This window comes from Tympanuchus pallidicinctus, unplaced genomic scaffold (assembly GCF_026119805.1).
Source record: "Tympanuchus pallidicinctus isolate F22 unplaced genomic scaffold, pur_lepc_1.0 scaffold14, whole genome shotgun sequence".
In the NCBI taxonomy this organism is placed as follows: Eukaryota; Metazoa; Chordata; class Aves; order Galliformes; family Phasianidae; genus Tympanuchus; species Tympanuchus pallidicinctus.
The window spans coordinates 4,135,304-4,155,251 of record NW_026294659.1 but is presented as its reverse complement, the minus strand read 5'-3'; the positions used below and the strand labels follow the sequence as shown (position 1 = coordinate 4,155,251).

The 19,948-nt window shown below is 42.1% G+C and overlaps 1 protein-coding gene across 2 annotated transcripts in view; it reads left to right on the top strand.

Moving 5' to 3' along the window:
- The first annotated feature begins 232 nt into the window (after nt 1–232).
- Nucleotides 233–19,948, top strand: part of PCYT1B (phosphate cytidylyltransferase 1B, choline) — a 31,755-nt gene continuing 12,039 nt past the window's right edge. For both annotated transcript variants that reach the window (XM_052674332.1, XM_052674331.1), the window contains exons 1-5: nt 233–387; nt 11,936–12,035; nt 13,428–13,544; nt 16,671–16,822; nt 17,579–17,657. In XM_052674332.1, the coding sequence (XP_052530292.1) occupies nt 271–387; nt 11,936–12,035; nt 13,428–13,544; nt 16,671–16,822; nt 17,579–17,657 (565 nt within the window). In that variant the 5' untranslated portion in view covers nt 233–270. The remainder of the gene's footprint in view (nt 388–11,935; nt 12,036–13,427; nt 13,545–16,670; nt 16,823–17,578; nt 17,658–19,948) is intronic.

Below are 19,948 nucleotides of genomic sequence, written 5' to 3'. Positions count from 1 at the left end.
AGGCGGGAGGAACCGCCGAGCGGCCCGGTCCCGCAGTGGCGCCGCGGGACGGCAGCCAACCGGGAGGCCGCATGCAAATGAGCGCGGCGCTCCCCCAGGCGGGAGGGAGGCGCGGCTGCCGCCCGGTTGCCATGGCGACGCGAGGCGGCCGTGCCCCCGGGCTGTTCGTGGGGAGACCCCCAGCGGGGCGGGCACCCGCGTGACGGCGGAGCCCCGCGCCGGGCGGGCCCGGGCGGCGGCGGCGGCGGCGTGGAGCGGCGGGAGCCGGCCATGCCAGTGCTCGCCGGCGGTGCTGAGTCAGAAGCAGGTATCCCGAAAGCCCCTTCTGATGAGCGGCGCCCCGGGGCCATGGAGGAGCTGGAGCACACCTGTCCGCAGCCGCGCCTGGTGAGTGCGGCCCGGCCCGCGGGCGGGTCCGTGCGTGTGGGCAGCGCCGGCGCGAGGAGGGCCGGGGCAGCGGAGGGCGCGAACGGCTTTCCTGGCGCCTTCCCGTTAGCTCGCTGCGCGGGCCGCCTTCCTCTTGCCCTTGCTCGTTCTTTGTCGTTTCGCTGACTTTGGGAAACGCGGTGACAGCCGAGGCAAGCGAGTTCCGGTCCTTATCCGAAAGCGAGAAAGGAAACGATAAAACACCCCGTTAAAAAAATAAAGAGAAACGAAGAACGCCGCGGTGCGATAGGCGCCGCCGGAGCGCCGTTCTGCGGCCTCAAGCGCAGGTACCGCGGCCGAGGCTCTGGGGCAGGGCAGGGCAGGGCAGGCCGCGGCGGCACCGGGCGGACCCGGCTCCCGTAGTGCCCGCAGCGCCGCCCGCCCGGGCAGCGATCCGGGACCGCGGGCGTGAGGGAGCGCCCCGAGGATGCGCTGCGCTGTGCGCGACCTGCCGCACCTCCGTGTGTGCGGCCCCGGACGGTCCTGAGCCTGGAAGCTGCCTCTTTTCGTGTGCTAATGCCAAGTGCCGGAGTGTTGGCTTGCTTTTTGTGGAAAGCTTTTATTGTTCTTGCACACTCGGAGGGGCAGGAGGCAGACAAACGGCAGCAAGATGTGGAAGTGTGTGATTGATGCAACAGCTGAGCGTGGAAATCAGATCCTTCAGCTCCAGGATTCGGTCTGATTAACACATATTTAAGCATCAGACTTTGGTAATTAACTTCAGCGCTATATTTGAATTAGTTGACACCATTCTAACGTGATGAGAAATAGCAACAGTTGCTGGAGTTGACCCAAATTAATATTTCCTGCTTGGTAGAGCTAGAACCAGCTTTTAAGAAAACCATTATTTCGTTCAAGGGATGTCTTTGGAGCTGTGTTGATAGGGCAGGTTAGCTCACGTGTGGTTACTGCTGCATTCCCCTACACGCTGCCCAAGATTTCTATGTCAAAACACCCGTTTGAATAGATTACTACATTGCAGTCTGACACTTTGAAAGATTCTAAGGGAGGCAGTGACAACGTGATGCCAGTGTTTGTGGTATTGCTGACTCCAGTATAATTCTGTGGAAATTCAGGTGACAGCTGGAGTGCATTAAGAGAACAGGGATTCATCATGATGTTTTAGGTCTTCATGAGTACCAGTAAATTCATAATGGACAGTGAAAACATTGTGAATGAAGATTATGGAAAGTGCGTCCATATAAACTGGTACATTGACAGCCAGCGGATCTACCTTGTCTTCAGGCACAACAAAAAGGTCGTTGTAGTATAATGGAATGTACCTCTCTTGGTTGGATAAAGAATGTTATAGACAGGTGCTTTAGATAGCTAAGTCTCGAGAAGAGTTCAGAGCTGGTGTCCTGAAGGGTCAGTCACAACTCCACAGATGCTCTAGTGACATGGGCTTTTTAATATTTTTACTATATTTTTACTCTGATCCCCCTCCATCATGTATATACGTGGATCACTGACCAAGGCACTTATTTTATTAGTATAACTGAAAGAGGAGGTCTAAGTTACCGTCTTTGTATCATCCTGCAGTGCTGGACTACAGGATGGTACCTCAGAATGATACCCATTATAGACAACTTTTTGATACTGCAATTTGGTTGTTACACAGCACGAAAATGATCTGGACCTTCAAGTTCTTAGTACAGGCTTGTTTTTAGGAAGCTATTTTTGTTAAGGAAAAAAAATTCAAAACACAAAAAGGTTAGTTGTTTTCTGAAACAGTTGTTGTCATCCTGTTCATTAAAAAAGCAATTATTTATTTTAAGCCTTACATCTGTGAATACTTTTAATGGATATCTGTCACTAGGTCCTCTGATTTTAGGCTGTGCAGGTTGCTAGCTTGGCATGAAGTTTTTATCCTGCTCTTGTTTAGACCGAACTGCTGGCTTGGACAACTTTTCAATCTATTACTGCCCCATCTTTTTTCCTTTTTTCTTTTTCCTTCCTTTTTTTTTTTTTTTTTTTTTTTTTTTTTTGTGAGCATTGCTTCTCCTGCTTAGAACTCCAGACATCCATGGTTTGGTCAGCTGTCCATAGGTTGGTCAGAGGGACCATCATTGTTTTAAGTGGGTAAACATTGCCGCTGGTCATATCATGACATGCATTCAAAAGGTAGCAGTGTTCAACATGTTGTAGGCTGCTGATGAGCTGTGGATCTCAGGGAATCCTATTATGGTTTGCCTGTGTCTACCTACACTGAAAAGGCCCGTAAGTAGACAAGCTCTTAGTTTAATGTGATGGCAGAGACATCAAGGGAGGAAATAGATGAAAAGTAGAAAATTGTAGGAAACAATATGCCTTTTTTATTATTATTTATTTCAATATTTTGGGATCATGAGTTTGACTTTGGTTCCAGAAGAAACTCTACATGAGCAGCTTATGGAAGGGTCAGGGCTCACCTTTTGAATTGCTAGTCAACGTGAAATAAAGAAAAGGACACTGCAACAGCACACTTTGTTCAGGAAGACCGTTCCAGAGAGTGTCTGACCAAAAAAAAAAGGAGCAATGGCAATTTGTAAGTACAGTGCTGCAAATAAAGCAAAACTGAATAGACATTGAAACTTTCCTGAAAGCAAACTTCAAAATGTACCAGTTGGCCTCATCTTTCCTTTGAGGGGATCTTTTCCTTGTATTTCAAGTCCCTGTCACATAATGTAGGCCTCAGGGAGAACACCTGGAGAAGTGCTGTTGGGACCTGAGTTAAAATGCATTATTTTCAAAATTGGTCAGTTAATAGGAATGAAGTATCTTGAAATGTGTATTTCCATAGCAGTACCTAGCTCATGGTGCTTTGTGTCTGATGAGAGGTAATGCCTGAGTCAGGAATGCAGGCTGTTCTGCAACAGGTGGGGAAAGTTAGGCATAGCTTGAGGAATCCAAAAAAATCCAGTAACCACCTAAATTAGCTAAGGTGATCTAAAGGGGAGAAAACATGTTGGCCTATGTGTTCAGGGATCTTGGTGAGTACAGGGCCAGCAAGGAATTAAGCAACTTTTTTCATTACTATCAGCGTGATGACCTAAAAAAGCAGGTATGTGGCTTTTGCTGTGGGCTTTTGCAGTCCCAAGAACACCAGGTTGTTCTGGGAATCACAGTTCTGTGACATCCACACTACCACAAGAAACTATTCTCAGACATCTCGAGCTGAAGCCGGATCCCATTTGTCTGTGCAGCAAGTAATATCAGCCTTGTGTGGAAATGCCGTACTAGTTTTTTTTCTGACATCGTTGCAAGGGCAGGGAGACTAGCTAGAGACTTTGGACCTATCAGCGAATAAAGCATGTTCTGCCAAGGCACTGCAATTATCAGGGCTATTTGAGGTTTACCCTGGCAATCCCAGCAACTGCTCCCGAGCCCGAGCTTCCTTCTACTGCCTTAACTTGAGATTCAGAAGCTACAAGCTTGTATGAATCAGTAGGACTTAGGCACCAGATATTCTGGGGCCACTGAATCTGTAATAATTTGGAAAATCAGATTTAGGAATGTCTGAAGAGCACAGCTTTCATGTAATTTGAGGTATCAGCTGCATTAGTTGTTCATTTTATTGTATGATTTATTTTAGAAGAAATGACAGCACAGTGAAGGCAGCATTGGGCTCCTCTAGATTCCTGTTCCTGCTGTTAAGCAATAAATTATTAAGCACAAAATCTGGGGAAAAAAAATTGCAAGAACCTTATTCATGTCTTGGCTTTCTATATTTTCATCCCTGGAAACCTTACCTCTTTCATATTTGCAGGCAGTGATTTGATAGGGTCTTATGTAACCTGTAGAATTACTTCAGATGTTTTACCTCAATGAGCCTCCATATATCTTCGTATTTACCTTTCATGTCTCACTAATATATATATGCAATTTTAACCAGAGGAGCTAATGCCAAATTTAGGGGCTTTTGTTGTGATTTCAAAGAATCCCGTGTGTTTGCTCTCTCTCATCTGATGTTATGACTTAGGGGGTCTGCCATCTGTTTACTTTAAACTGGAACTAAGCATAAATGTCTACGTGAAAAGCTTGACATGTGAGAAACTCAAAATGACTTTGTGTGATCCAGTATCTTTTAGTTCCTTTACAAGTTTTGTTTCTGCTCCGGCTTAATTTTAGTTTTTATAAATGTTGCCTATTACACAAAAGCACAAACTCTTAAAAAATGCCCAATGTTTGTACTTGGAGCACGTAGCAATCTTTACCACAGTTAACAAATACATAAAAACTTGCCTGTAGGCACCAGAAATGTGCTGAAATTTCATTTGCCGCATCAAAGGACACACGTTTGGTATACATTCCAGAATGCCACAGTCTCTGCAAAAACATATTGCAATTCGAGTTGATCAGATCCACAGAACTACAGAATTCATAAGTGACCCATGAACACAGCACAGGGAGCAAGCACTACATTGTGTGCCTTTATTCCTTGTTTGCAAATACGTATCTGCAATGCAATTTTAGGAGAAGCTTTACTGGGAGAATGTTACTGAGTTCTTACAGCTATGCTGTTGTTGCTACTGTGGAGGTTTGAGTAAAAAACCATTGCATGTGGATATCTCTACTTGCTCCCCAAAAGCGTATACAAAATTATGACACATATAAAACATAAGAAGAAACCCAGCAATACAGAAACAGGAATAAGATGTAGACTGTTACCTCACATTTAGGGCTGTACACAGACAGCACAGCTGGAACTGTCTTCGTATGTGCTTACTTTGTTCCCAGGTAGTTTGCCCATCTTTCCTGCACGTATGGAGACAGAACACAAAAGGTGAAAAAACTCTTCTGAGAAGCACAGATAAATCAGAGGTCTGTTATGAAAGCCCAGTGTGCTTCCTAGGTGGAAATAGTTCATCCCAGGCTGCTCTTGTGTTCCAGCTGGGGAACTACAGAGAATACTTGCCTCGTGCTGGGGAAAATTGTTTTTTTCTTCTTTATGCTTCAACATAGCTCTGTTTTGAGTAATGATCTATATTAAAAAAAAAAAAAAAAAGCTATCCTACGTCTGACATAAAATAATTGATAGACACTAAGTATCTTTATGTTGAAACATGAGTAGAGATTAAATACTGAGCTAGGTTCTTCCAGAATCTCAGCTACAGCTGATTTCAGCAGATTAACTCTTGCCTACAGTAAACCTGAAGTTAAGTGCTTTTAGGCATACATCAGGTGTATACACTAATGCAGGTGACTAAAGAAACAGGCATTAGAAGTTAAAAAAAAATATGAACCAATATCAGCAGTTTCTGCATTGGTCGATAAAGCACAAAGTGGCATTGGAGCAGAGCTTGCACGTTTTGGGTCTGTGGTACCTGCTGCTCAGATTTTAATTGCAAATTCATGACAGGCAGTTGGGTTCTGCAGTCTGGTTGCAATGTCCTCCTTTTATGATGGCCTTTTCAGGCTGCGGTTTGGTAACCAGCGCCCTGCTGATGGAGCTCTGTGCTTCCTTGTCTTGAACTGTTGCATATCCCTCCTCCTGTCAGAGACCCCTGACAGCCTGAAGCTCTGTCAAGCAAGGCAGTAGGATCGAGGCTCATTGACTGCACGCTGCCTTAGCATCATTTTGGTTTTTTTACTACCCAGGTTGCTTGTGTACAGCTCTCCTTCCAGGTGTGCTGGGGGAAAGAGGACAGATCTGTGATTTGCAGAGGCTTGTGTTTCTTTTCCAGCTAGTGTTCACGTAGATGGAGGTGCTTCATGATTCACCTGGTTCATGCATCTCATTTCTTGTATGTATGTAAGCAAATATCTCACATCAGGCTGAATGTGGTCTCCTGAGGACTCTCCTGCCATTTCTTCAGAAATAACAGGGATACATACCACTACTTTTAATGACTGAGCTCTTGGCAACAGCTGCTTGGGTGTGAATAGATATGTAATGCATGAAAAAACTGTTTCCCAGGTGCATAAATTGATGCTAAACTTGGGATGCATCCTGCCTCTGCAAAGGATTTTAATTCTGAATACTGTGTTCCAGTTTGGTCAGAAGCTGTGGCTGTCACACAAGAATCTTGTCACAACATTATTTCTCCTTTTGCAAAGATTAGAGTAGAATATTGTTGTGCTAGTTTCATCATCTATCAAACATATTTACATCAGTGTGCTTCTTGAGAAAGCTGTGGAAGCTTTTTTTCCTGCTATTATTCAGTTTCTAATTTGTAATTACATCTCGCATTTAATCATGACTGACTAAGTATTAATGACAAACAAAGTATAATTGAAGATAAAGCCACAGAAAAGGCAACTGGGAATAAGGCAATTTGGGATGCTTGCAAACAGAGGTGTTATGATTATTATTTTTTAAGTTATTATTCTTGTTAGGTTAGAATGGCCTATTTTGTTAGATCCATCTCTTTGAGTCAGCAGAATTGCTGGAGAATAAACTAGATTTTCTTTTGATTCATGTGTCAATACTGGAGCTTTTTCCTTCTGAAAAGTTTATCTCAGGGCACCCATCAATAACATTCAGTTCAACTGTCTGGGCCAAAGTTACTGAAGGCAATAAATACATCAGACAACAGGATGTTCATTTTCTGCACTGTTCACTCCCCAGCCTTCTAGGAGAAGACCCAGGTAGGAAGCCCTTCCACTAGCAAAGGGCATTTATACTTCAGAAGCTCCACGTGTATTTTTAGTTCGTCCTAAAGAGTTTCAATAACATTTTGCTCTTAGCAAATGTTCCTTAAAGCCGATGTCAGCGTTTCCTGCTCTGTAATTACTGTTTGCTAACATCAGGAGCAGGTTCCCAAAATATTCTTTCTTCATATGAGTAGACCTCACCCACGTGACTCGTTCCAGTGAAATCAGTTGTTTTAAATACTGCCTCAGAGAGGGAAGGAGATTGCAGCATCACAGAATTTCCCTGCCAGCAAAGCACAGGCCTTACAAAGCACAGCTCTGTGAAGCTTTCCGTGTCTAGCCATACTGGTTCAGGACCTGAAATGTGCTCAGACCTTTGTTGCTGGCCAAATCCTTGGTGACATAGAAGAGTTCTCTCTATCAAGAGAACAATTTTTTTGTCTGCTATGTGGTAAGCAAGGTAGTGTAGCTGTGTTAGTAAAAATAGTTTTAAAAAGTAGCGTCCCTTCTATGTACATAGGTTGCATGCAGTTACCCTCAGACACAGCTACAATGGCAGATGCAGTATCGTGTGGATGCCTCTACGTGTGCCCAGCTTCGAAAATATTTCTCTCTTCCTCGCTGCTGCGTGAGAGAATAGAAAGAAATACATAAAACAGTCACACTACTAGTTATTCCTCTTACAGACTGTAAGCAAAATAAATGGTGTAGAGGTGCTCATACTTTTTAGGTGCTGTTTCAGTGATCTGACTCCTGTTCCTCTACAAAACACCTCCCACTTTCCTTTAAATCCATTGGAAACATAAGCTGTTTCTATTTATCTGCTGAACTGCAGCTGAGTTAAATGGCTACAGTAGCCTAAGAGGCTATGAAGAGGGGTAATAGAAAGGCAGCACCAAGATATGCCTGAAAATAAACTACTCCTAGTAGTCATGTGGCATTTCTTCTGTGGTTGCATTCTGACTCAGAATGGAGTTCAGTTGGAGAGAGCTACTGCCCTGCACTCTCAGTCTCATTAGTTATACTTGGGGGCTGCTAACATGCTGAGTGCAAATCACACTATCTGAGGCATTTACTTGGAAGCAGCTCTTGTCCTACCATTCCATCTCTTAATTTACTGAAGTTGATTGAACTTCATTCAATTCTTGTGTGAACATGGGAGATACTTGAAACTTGTCACCAGGTGGGTCACACCCCACATGCAGGGGTTATTTGGTATCTTATTTTCACATCCATTTGCTTTCAGGAATTCAATTTTTAATTACAATTCAGTGCAATATCTTCATTTCCAGGAAACATGAGTTGCATTGCAAAGGTTTTTTTTTATTATTATTTTTAACATCCTCAGAAATAAATATCACTAAGGAATCTCCATTTCACAATGACTTCTCCATTTATGACAGGTAACAGGTTGTCTCTAGACTCCACAAATTAATATTACAGTAACAACATGGCATTTGGACTGCTTAAATGAAAATATGGTCTCCCTGCTGCTATCAGGTGCTTACGGCATCAGATAACCTGAGTGTGAGCACCATGTAAATAATTTTATATTCCTATCTGTTAAAGCTCTACAATCATAGAATCATGAAATGAACACAGAATGGTTTGGGTTGGAAGAGACCCTAAAGCCCACCCAGCCCCAACCCCTGCCATGGGCAGGGCTGCCCCCCACCAGCTCAGCTGCCCAGGGCCCCATCCAGCCTGGCCTGGAGCGCCTCCAGGGATGGGGCAACACAGCTTCTCTGGCAGCTGTGCTAATAGCTCCACCATCCTCTGAGTAAAGGATTTCCTCCAAACATCTAACCTGAATCTCCCTCTTTTTGTTTAAAACCATTCTGCCCTCTCACTAGTAGACCATGTAAGAAGTCAGCCCCATCCTACTTATCAGCTCCCTTTCTAGAAATTGGAAGAGTTTTCAGCTTGAACAGTGTAAAAACCACCTTTAAACCACCTTGCGGCTAACAGAGAAGGGCAACAAAAATAAACAAAGCTGTGGACCAGCTGTGTGAGGGAATAATTCTGTTATTTATTTAATCAGGGCAAAATTAGCCTGGGAAAAAATGACCGAGAGGAGAAAAGAGAGAGAAATCACAAAATAACTGAAATCCTGAGAGACATGGAATAGGTGACTGTGGATGATTTCCAGTGCAAGAATATAAAACAATACAAGCAAAAGGCAGATGCTGAGCAAGCAAAAGGAGATAATTTGCCAGTGAGCTCACGCTGAGGCTGTAGAGTACCCTGCTACAGGATGATGCAGATCTCAGAAGCTTATCTTGGTCCAAAAGATGAGGGTGATTTGACTTGCTTGGCTAATTGCAAAATGAAAGTGCCCGGAAAATAATAAAGAGACAGATGAAAAGTCTGTCAGAAGAAGACAGAAGTACACTTGTCTAACCATCTGATTATTAACAGAACTGAAGCAAACTTCTGCAAGTACTTCAGTGGATTAACGAAAATGAAAAGGCTGCTATGTAGATTATCTCTTCTCTCAGTTCCAGTTATTACTCACAAGAAATTGGAAAGATAGGAGTAATTATAATAAAAGCAGAAAGGCGCTTGATAATTTATTTCTGGTTTTTGATCACTTCTTGAAATACTTTATCTTACACCATTGCAGACAAACCAAATTATCTTATTTTACTCATAAGATGTTCTTTTTAAGCTCTGTGGCATCTTTTCTAGGCCAGAGAAAATGGAATAGTATTATAACTGGGAGCTATTGATGTGTGTGAGTTCATCTGGCAGCACACAGTATTTATCCATTTCTCCATTTATGCATTCTGTTTTTGACAGAATTTTGCTGCTTTTAACCTGCTGTGTTTAATGCATTTTCTTATCCAGGGATTGAGAGGTCACGGAGTAACAGAAGCATGGACAAGTCTGGGTCTAAGCCCTTGGCCATGAAGTGAGCTTTAATGATGAGTGTTTACAAAAACTAGATTGATGGGAAGCTAATAGAAGCTAATAGTTGTTCTCCATTTAGCAGAGACTGAAAGAAAACCTTGGTGTCATAAAGGTGTTTAAATGGACAAAAAGCCCCACTGTGTTTGCCTGGAAAAAAAAAATCTTGCTGTGAACCAGGCCTATTTTCTTCAAATAATCTCTAAGGAAACTGCCTCTGCCAAGCTAGGATCTGATTACCAGTTGCAGGCCTCAGACCATAGCCATTATTGTTTTAACATTTCTGCCTTCCTCTTTATCTCAGCATGAACCTGGCTGTATGGGCTGTTGTGTAACCTGACCTTGCTTGGAGATAAAAAGACAGGTTAGCACTCAGGGATCACAAAGACAGAAGCAAAAAGACAGTATTTAGAAAATAAAGGAGGGAGCTCCCACTATATGATTATGTGTAATGCCCTGTGCTGTGCTATGTGGGTGGCCAGTTGAATAGTTCCTTTCCATGAGACCCAGGCAGAAATGTGGAGTTGTTTGGCATATTTTCTCCAATTTTAACCTTGTCTGTGCAGGGAAGCTGTGATTTTCATCACCAACATATTAATGTGACCTCAGATGATTTCCAGCAGTCTTTGATCTTAGGAAAAAAAGGAAGGAAAAATGTACACGTACATATATAAAGGTTGAGTGCTGGAGGGAAACAAAACAAATAGTATAACCCAAAGCAGGAAGAGTCAAAAATGATTCTTACAGATCACTTTTTACTGTCGTTTTACTACTGTCCTCTGACCTTTGCATGCAACAAGACAGTGAGCTTAGAGGTCAGCAGCAATTAAGCTCTACGTGTCTTTGGATTTAAGTATCTTGGGATGCTAAAGAAAATAAATGCTCAGTGATTAAGTGTTCAATATCTAAAAGCTAAAAAAGTATAAATAAACAGGAAGAGAGATTCTATTGCTACCAACAGATCAAATTAATACTGACAGCTGTGCACTGCATAAATGGTCACTGTCAAAACCAAAGCGATGGTGCAAGGCTGTGAGGTCACCGCTAAATCACGGTGGAAGCAAAGTAAGTAACACCTCATCTCTCAGAAACAGAGCAACCCAAAACTCAGCTAATTATAGCTTGTTGTTTCTATGATTCTGGAGAGACGTCAAGCCAAGAGTAAGGGAAGCATGTTTTTTTTTCATATCAGACCATATGGCAGATAATAAACGCCTGATATTCTTCCTTCCTGCATAGGCATGAACAGAAAAAAGTAATGTCTGTAGCAGGGTTTCCTGACAGATAACACCACATCATTCTTCACACATCCTCACTCTCTCACTCCTGTCTTTAATTTATAAGCTCTTCAGACCCTCGTTGTGCTCTGACGACAGTTCAAGCGTTTTAGTACTATTACAGTAAATGTCAGAAAAGAGAAGGGAATTGCAGCTCAGATAGCTCTGGCTAGGTAGGACTTCTGGTTGCAGCCCTGGCTTTATTCTGAATGGCTCCTCAGAATTGTCTGAGATTCTGGTTAAAGACACAGCAAAACAGTGTATGGTCCCAGTCATCTGTACTGCTGTTTTGTCAGTTGGAAGAACAGGTACGTGTGAGGAGTGGCCTATTTGTAGTATCTAGATTCCAATTAGCTTTTCCAGCTGTTACTTACACACAGCAAAACACATCTTGTTAACTTGGGCCTTCGGACTTGTCGAGACCAAACCAACCGTTTAGCTGCCATGACCTGTAGCCGTCAGACCTGTCTTTGCCCTGCAAACAGAACAGTTTTGTGCCTGCTCTCTCGTCAGAATGCTTGAGCTTCTCAACTGAGACAGTGAGTTAGGTTACACAGTGGAAAGCTTTGGAAAGTTTTTGGAAAGCTTTATTTTCCTCATCATTTTACAATTGTATTTGCTGAAGGGTGACCAAGAAGCAAAAGTTCATAGGGAACACACCAGCATTTAGCCTGGTTATATCATTCTGGAATTCTTTTTTGACTCCTTGATGACCAAACAAATTGACTTTGTGTTTTTTCCTCTTCCAGACTCTGACAGCACCTGCCCCGTTTGCAGATGAAACAAGCTGTCAGTGCAGAGCACCCCACGAGAAGCTGACCATTGCACAAGCCCGCCTGGGAACACCAGGTATGTGTAGAGAATATCAGCAGGACCATGGGTACTCTCAAAGCACAGGCTTTCTCTTACAGATATGTATCAATACTGGCTTTTGCCTTCTATTTGGAAGCAAAGAGGCCAGCCTGATATCTGATGTTATCAGGTAATGGGGAAGAAACCAGTGACTAAAGGACCTTTATTATTTGCTAGAGAAAAAAAACAGGGGAAAACGTTGCAAGCTAGAGTTTGATATTCTCATGGATGCTTGCATGTTGTTCAGAAGGACCCAGCCCACTCCAGACAGCCTGAAAATTGCGTTGTGTAATGGCTACCACTGGAGTTTCTTTCACTGATTCTCTTGCTGACCACATAAAAATCTTTAGTGGCCTTAATTAAAGACGGTTTGCCCTTTGTAAAGAAAACATTCCTAATTTGTGAGCTCTGTCTGAACATTTTTTCCAGGCTTACCTCTGTGTTTGGGCTGGGGAAACAGAATAATTTCACAGAAAGTCCCAAATAAATATTTCAGCCCCACTGGATTCCAGGAGTATCGTTGTTTTTTTTTAAAGCTTTTGCATACTTACTCTACATACTTAAAATAAGCTTCTAGAGTACGTAAGCAGATCCACTGTAGAGGAGTAAATACCAGATTCCTAGTCAGTTGTTCAAGGTATTATGTGGTCCCAAATTTTTATGGACCCCAGGATGTCCTGATAGTGGAGATAACTCTCTGTAGAGCTGAAGCACATTCCATGAATGTTAGGGCTCTGTTTTTCTTGTCTCAGTTTCCCTTTTGCTTGAAGGTAACTTCTCTGTGGCACAGCTGTCACACCAGTCATTTGGTAAAGAATGTTTTACCTTTTCTCCCTAAAGGCTGTTGCTGAAGATTTCATACAGGGAGAGTTAATATGGGTGATAGCGGGTGTAAGACTGAAAAAAAAAGATGAGCTCATTAATAAGAAGGAAATATGAAAAAAGGACAGTGAAGTGGTTATGTGGAAGAGGTGAGTTATGTGGAAAAAAGCCACAAACCAGAGGGAGAAAATGTGAAGCAATAGTAAAATCAAGGAATAAAAATTTAAAAATCCAGAAGACAGAACTGTCTAGAAAGGCAGAAAGAAAAGAACAAGACATATGGTGGAACTCTGAATGAGACAGGAGGATGACATTTTTGCTAAATTAGAATACGGGGATGATGGATGATAATAAATAGGCTAAGTTTGAGAGAAAACAGCAGAGTACAGAGAAGAAGAAGCAATAAGCAGGATAAAACTCCGCAAGTTCACCCACAGAGAATTTTGAATATCAGAAATGGAGTAGATATTCACAGTGATCTTATCTGGGAACAAAAACCTGTTCAGCTGAATTAAGTGAAACTTGTTTGGGGTCTGTAAAGTCACTGTTGTGTTTCTTTCTCCACAGTTGACAGACCTGTCAGAGTGTATGCAGATGGGATATTTGACCTCTTCCACTCTGGCCATGCTAGAGCTCTTATGCAAGCCAAAACTCTATTCCCAAATAGCTACTTATTAGTAGGAGGTAAGATCAGAGTAATTTATTGCACTGAATTTTTGCTTCTGTGCTTTAGCATTGGAGTTATTGCTGTGCTCTCACCCCCAGCTGTTAATGCACTATGACTTTGAATGCTACTTTCACTCTGGGGGCTTTCTATAGGTGATTTGCCTTGACTTACATCTTACAATTGCATCAATTAAAGTAAAAGTCAAATTCTGCCCTCAGCAGCACAGGCACAATTCCCATTCTAGTTAAAGCAGGTGTCTGCATGACTCTGTGCTTAGAATAGCTCCACATGAATAATTTACCTTTTTCAGTTATTCGCTCAAAATTGTTCAAAGATGGAGATGAGTGAATGAGATCAGCCACTCATTTATTTCTGGCTCTTCAGTCCCTCTGCCAGTCAGGCACAGCCCACGTCCTCTTGCTGCTGGGTCAGTACTGTGTGTGTGAGCCCAGACTTCACCATCAGCCGAGAGGCTGAATCTAGCCTGTTATCATTGTAGACCTAAATGTAGATCATGACTTGAATATATTTTTCAGCTCTCAAGTGTCCGCAGGCAATTTACATTCTGTCCAGCTTTTTCCACTAATTCCTTCTTTTTTGCCGTGTGGCTTGCTAACAGATGCTCAGCACTTGGCATTTGCCAGAGAAGTCACTGGAGAGTGGCTGTTTCCTGCCCAGCTGGCTGTGCAAGTGCTGTTCTCGTGAGGCCCCAAGAACATGCATTTCATTTCCAGTTTCCCTGCACCTTTGAGTTTGAGATACATCTCAGAAATATTGCACAACAATATTCAGCTGCTCAGATGTTCATAGAAATGATATTAAAGAGAATGTAGATGCAACCTCCAGATGCTTTCTAAGACACTCATTGCATCTTTGTTCCAAATCAGTTGGAAAGGGGGAAGGTTTAAAAAAAATTATAGAGGAAAAGAAAATCTCCTTTTAAACATAATCTTCAGTTTTACTATTAAGTTTATGAATGGTGACAATTCAAAGGGAGCTTCCTCAGAGAGAAATGACATCCCTTTGTTACGAAAGAAAAATGTAGGACATCTTGTTTCCCCCTTGATCCAGATAGCCTGCAGTAGAAACAAGTGCAAAAGTGTGAAGAATGTGAAACTTAAAAAATGGAAATTATGTAGGTTTTGTTCCTGTTTTCAAAAGGAAGAGAGGTGAAATGATTGTGTCACATATCAGGGAAGGAGCTCTGGGGCAAAAATGCAGCTTTATTGAATTTCATGGCGTAGCTCCACTGTGCCTTTTAGTTCTGGAGTGAAAGACAAAGCAGCCAGCACTCATTAGTACCTTTTCACAGCAATGCAGTGCCTTAGCATGTTTAAAGAATGGGCACTTTTCCACACCCACGTACAATTTGTGCTGCAAAAGCACTGGTGTCACGTGTGTTGCTGTGCATCACAACCGATCCCTTTTATTTCTTATTGTGAAAACAATTATTTGGAGCTAAGATGTTTTTGATAGACATTTATGCCTTCTTAAACCATTCATTAGAGCAGGATGATAGAAATAAAAGGAAGTGCAGACATACTGTGACTGCACTCTATATGAACTAGTAGTACTCAAAAATTGAAATTTCACCTTTCTACAAAATTCAAGCAAAAACTTCTGTTTCCCAATAATTTTAATAGACCCTTTCTTCCAGGAGAGGGTAACGCTAAGGTTACATAAAGTTTGTAAATAAATACAAATGCAGTCTCAGAAAGAAATCTTCCAACTGCAAATGCGTTTTCTCCATTAAATCAGCAGGCATATAAAAATGATGTAATAAGAGAGAGTAGCATTTAGCTAGCTGAAATACACATATATATTATCTGAGTTTGAATTTTGCCTGAGCTCCAGGGTATTTACATTTTGCCTGCTTTAAAGGTCCTTAATGACCATACATCAAGAACATCCATTTTGAATCTCAAAAAGGACTTAATCTTTGCCAGAGCCTCGTCTGATAGGTTGACGTTTTCAAATTGGAAAGAAGTGGCTGCTGTTGGGCAGCTCTCACATGCCTCTGCAGCACTAATAATGTTGCATTTGTCATTTGTCAAGTGTACTTAGTGTTTGTCCAGGTGTCACAGAAAAGTGAGACGCAAAGGCATGGGTTTGACCTGTGGTGAAGGGCAAATACTGTCAACCCAAAGGGTATAAAATTATTCCATGTGGGAGTCAAATGACAATTGCAGCTATAATATTGGACAGAGTTAGAGCTGTGGGGACAGGCCGCTGCATCTTATGCAACATTATGTGAGTGGAAGGATAATGGCCAACTTTTATAGTCCTCAGTAACATGGATGGTGCTTCCCCCTCATTTTAAAAGCAGTGTGATACAGTACTGGCACATCCAGAGTTAAAGATGCATTCCTAGGCTCCACCCTCTCCACTGGAGCACACGGCTTCTCCCAGTCCTTTCCACAGCATTTTTTCTTCTGTAATTTCCCCTTTGATCATGCCATAAGCCTTATTTCTCTTTCTATGAAATCTGCTGAAGTCAAAGCTAAACTCAGAGACAGATGCCTGTAACATTTGCCCCGACTTGTTTTCTATCAGTGCTCATTTCATGAGAAACTGTTCTTCTGTGATTTAGAGCTGTGTGGGCAAATTAATCATTTAGAACTTTGTTTACATAAGAGCAAACCTTTATATTGTGAGGGCGGTTGAACGCTGCAACAGGGTGCTGTGGGGTTTCCATCTTTGGTGTGCAGCCTTGCTGTAGTCAGCCCCCTCCAGGGAAGGGTTGTTGGATTAGGTGTCCAGGTATCTTCCTGTCTCAACCGTTTTGTGATACATGTACTTTGACACTGCAGTTTCCATTTATTTTTGAAGCACTGTCCATAATCAGCCCTGAAATCTCTTGCTTGCAGTGGGACTCACTTGCCTCACGTGTACTTATGGTACCATGTGAGATATCCTGCAGTATCTCACTTGGGCTCCGGCTGCAGCTCTAGAAAGGGAAGGTCTCTCATAAATCTGTGGTTGTACTTGCCAACCATGAGCAGATCTCCTAGAGGCCCTGGAGCTCCTCAAAATTAGCTAAGGCGATAGCTAAGTGCTTAGCGTAATTATGGGAAGTGAAAAATATCTGATCCAGCAAATTCTACAGCGGGTGAAGTCATTTTGATGATACTTCCATATTTTAGTTTGCAGTGATGATTTAACTCATAAGTTCAAAGGCTTCACTGTGATGAATGAAACGGAGAGATATGAAGCCCTCAGACACTGTCGCTATGTGGATGAGGTCATCAGAGATGCACCCTGGACACTAACACCAGAATTCCTTGAGAAACATAAGGTATGTTTCTCCTCTTATCCCCCTTTCCCTTATATGGGAATTGAAGGTAAACAGCAAGCGTGTGAAGTTGTGTCAGCTGGAGTAAGTTATTTAATTCAGTTCACTCCAGTATCCAAAGTTAGGTACCTGCCTTGCTTGCCCTCAGTCTGTGTCAGAAAATGCTGTATTTCTCTTGTCTTTTTTCCTCAGTATGCTGGGCTGATTTTTAAATGGCAAAATAACTGAAGAATCATCCATAAACTTATATTCAGGAAAGATCGACCACCAATAAAGCTATAATGCAATGACTGAAGTTCTGTTGAAGTCCTGAATTCAAGACATATTTGTTATTAATGTGAACAGGTGCAATACTTGGCCAGAAATACAAAGAAATATAATCTCTTACAGTTATTGTCTGTCATGCAGTACATCTTAACAAAAGCATAATTTACTGAATGTACTTTGGTGCCCACATGACTCGGCTCTTCCAGTAGCTGAAACAGCTATCTTAGGTTTTCTGCAGAATATCACACACAGACAGCCACAGCACTGTGTCAATGACAGTGCTTCTGGAGACAAGCTTTCTGTTCTTTCATTATTATCATAGAACTTAGCAGTTTTAGACCTAAATCTAGTGCAGTATTCTAAGTGATGGCTTTAGGATGAGAATGTCAAAAGAAAGTCAGCTGAAATCGAGAGTTGATCTTCCACAACAACCCCTCTCTGAACCAAAATTCAGTGGTGGTGGCATGTGATTCTTCTTCTGTTCACTGACAGATTGACTTTGTAGCCCATGATGACATCCCGTACTCCTCTGCTGGCTCAGATGATGTATACAAGCACATAAAAGAGGCAGGTAAGAGCAACTTCACACTTCTAGCACCTTTCTATTCAGCCTCAGCTCAAACTCTTTTACTGCCTTTTGACCACAACTGCTGGGAGAAAAGCAGCAGAGATAACACCATGTTCTCTTACACTCTAAAATCAGGTATTGCTGATTTCAGCAGAAAGATTGATTTTGTAAAACCACAAAGGATGTCCTGTGCTGAATTCCTGCCATAGCCCAGGAAAACATTCAAATCTGTCATAATAACAGTCCCATATTTTTTTCTTTAATGAATTTAGGGTGCTAAACTGATGAAATGAGTTTAGTTCCCATAACAGCCAGCCAACTGCAGTGGCTTGTTGGTAACCATAAATTGATGACTCCTTGACACAGAACAGGCCTGAATATGAGGGCACACTGTAGGCCTTCAGGAGTCATTAGGATCCACTTCTGATTCACACTGAGGGCTTTTTCACTACCCTGGCAGAGGGTTTAAATCATTACCAGAGTAATTAATTTGGCATGACCATTTAGCAGGTGGCTGACTGCCATATTGCGTTGAATGTGAACAAGCTGAAGTTATCATGAGTTTGTCTTCAGTTTGTGGAAGCTGATCTAAGCAGACTGAGTTAAGTCACCCTTTGCTTCTTGCAAAGTGAACAGTGCAGGAAGAGGAATTGATTATTTCTTTCTTCCACTGCTCTCTGGAAGCACTGCTTTGAACAATAGAGAATCCGTCCTCTTCCTGGTCTTAAAAGAATTCAAGAACAAATCTGCTTGATGGCAATTTGTAGCACAGAATGACATTCTCAAGCTATACAATGACAGCAGCAGAGCAGGTATTGACCCAAGCTGTACAAATAAGCTTTTTATAGCAGCAGTTCTTGATCTTTTTCCACTTGCAGATGTCACTGTGGTGTTTGACTCACAGACGTCCTCTGGGAACTGCCGTTCTGCAGGTTCAGAGCCTGCACCACTTCACTTTATTAGGCAGTGGAACAAACACACCTATGGTATGGATGGGACATATAGAAGAGGTGCTGACTGGAAAACTATTTTGTGTTAGGTCTGTGAGGTGCGAAGTTCCCTGTACAACATGACAGGAGCCCTTGGTGTCTGTTATTATCAGACTGAGCTACAGAGTGCCCAGACTTGACACGTCCTTCTCTGCTGTCACACCACACAATGTGAGCTTATAACTTCAGGGAGCTGTGTTCTGTCCTTTGTCCATAGCTGAAGGATGCTGGAGAAGTGATTTCAATTTTGTGTTACTGAACTTTGTTAGATGTAAAACAGGAATAATGCTACCTTAGTTTTGAGATCTAATAACATAATGGTCCTAACATTCCAGAATAGCATTATCAGCGTAGTGAATTTCCCCTAGGGCATTTTGTTTTAAATAGAACAATGTTGTGGAAGCATTTGTGCATTTTCCTTAGTTTCAGTACTCCCATTTTCCCACACCAAGTTGTTAGTGAACAGAGAAGCAAATGCAAAGTTTGGAGTCCCAAGTATAGATTTCCATGCACTGCTGTTTTCCTGTGTAGTCGGTAGAGGAGAGGACATGCAGACAACAGTGAGCTCTCCAGTGCTATGCTGACTAAACCTCTGCCCATCTGTAAACAGCTGGGTTTGAAAACATGAACTGGTTTAGAATATGAAGCAAGTAAAAGCAAAATCAGTGACTAAAGGTAAAAGGGCTAAAGGCAAAGTGGCTTTTAACGCTTACTTGAAAACAATTTAGCATTTGGCATAGCAAGGGTAGACTTTGGCTTCTGTTAATGAATTCTTGTAGCTCCTATTTATAGAAGCTTCTGGCTTAAAGCGGGTTTCACTGCTTCCAGAAATACTTTCCTGAGTGACTGCTGCATGCCTGAAAAGCATGACTGGGGAAACCTCTCTGCTCTTGATTAGAATAATCTAACTTTGAGAAGAATACTAATTAGAGATCATAAGGAAAACATATCAAATATCATTTAGTCACAAGAGGCTGCTAAGCTTCTCAATTCCTTCCCCATTTGTTTTATCCAACCCTGTGAAATTTGCTAGCAATGCCTGCCTTCTTAAGTGAATTTGAGAATTAACTGATCAATAGCTTTTAAGACAAAGCACTATTTTTTTTTTTGCAAACCTGTTTCTAGTCTTAACACACAGCTCTCTCTCATTAGCAGCTTAATGTTGCAATTACATATAACTGATAGTAGTAATTTTTTGTGGCACTAAATAACTCGTAAGGCAAGGCGTGCTGGTAGTATTGCCTTTGTCACTTGTTTGAACAGGTCAAGTGATCCTGTCTTGATCAGGAACAGTGAAAAACAAAT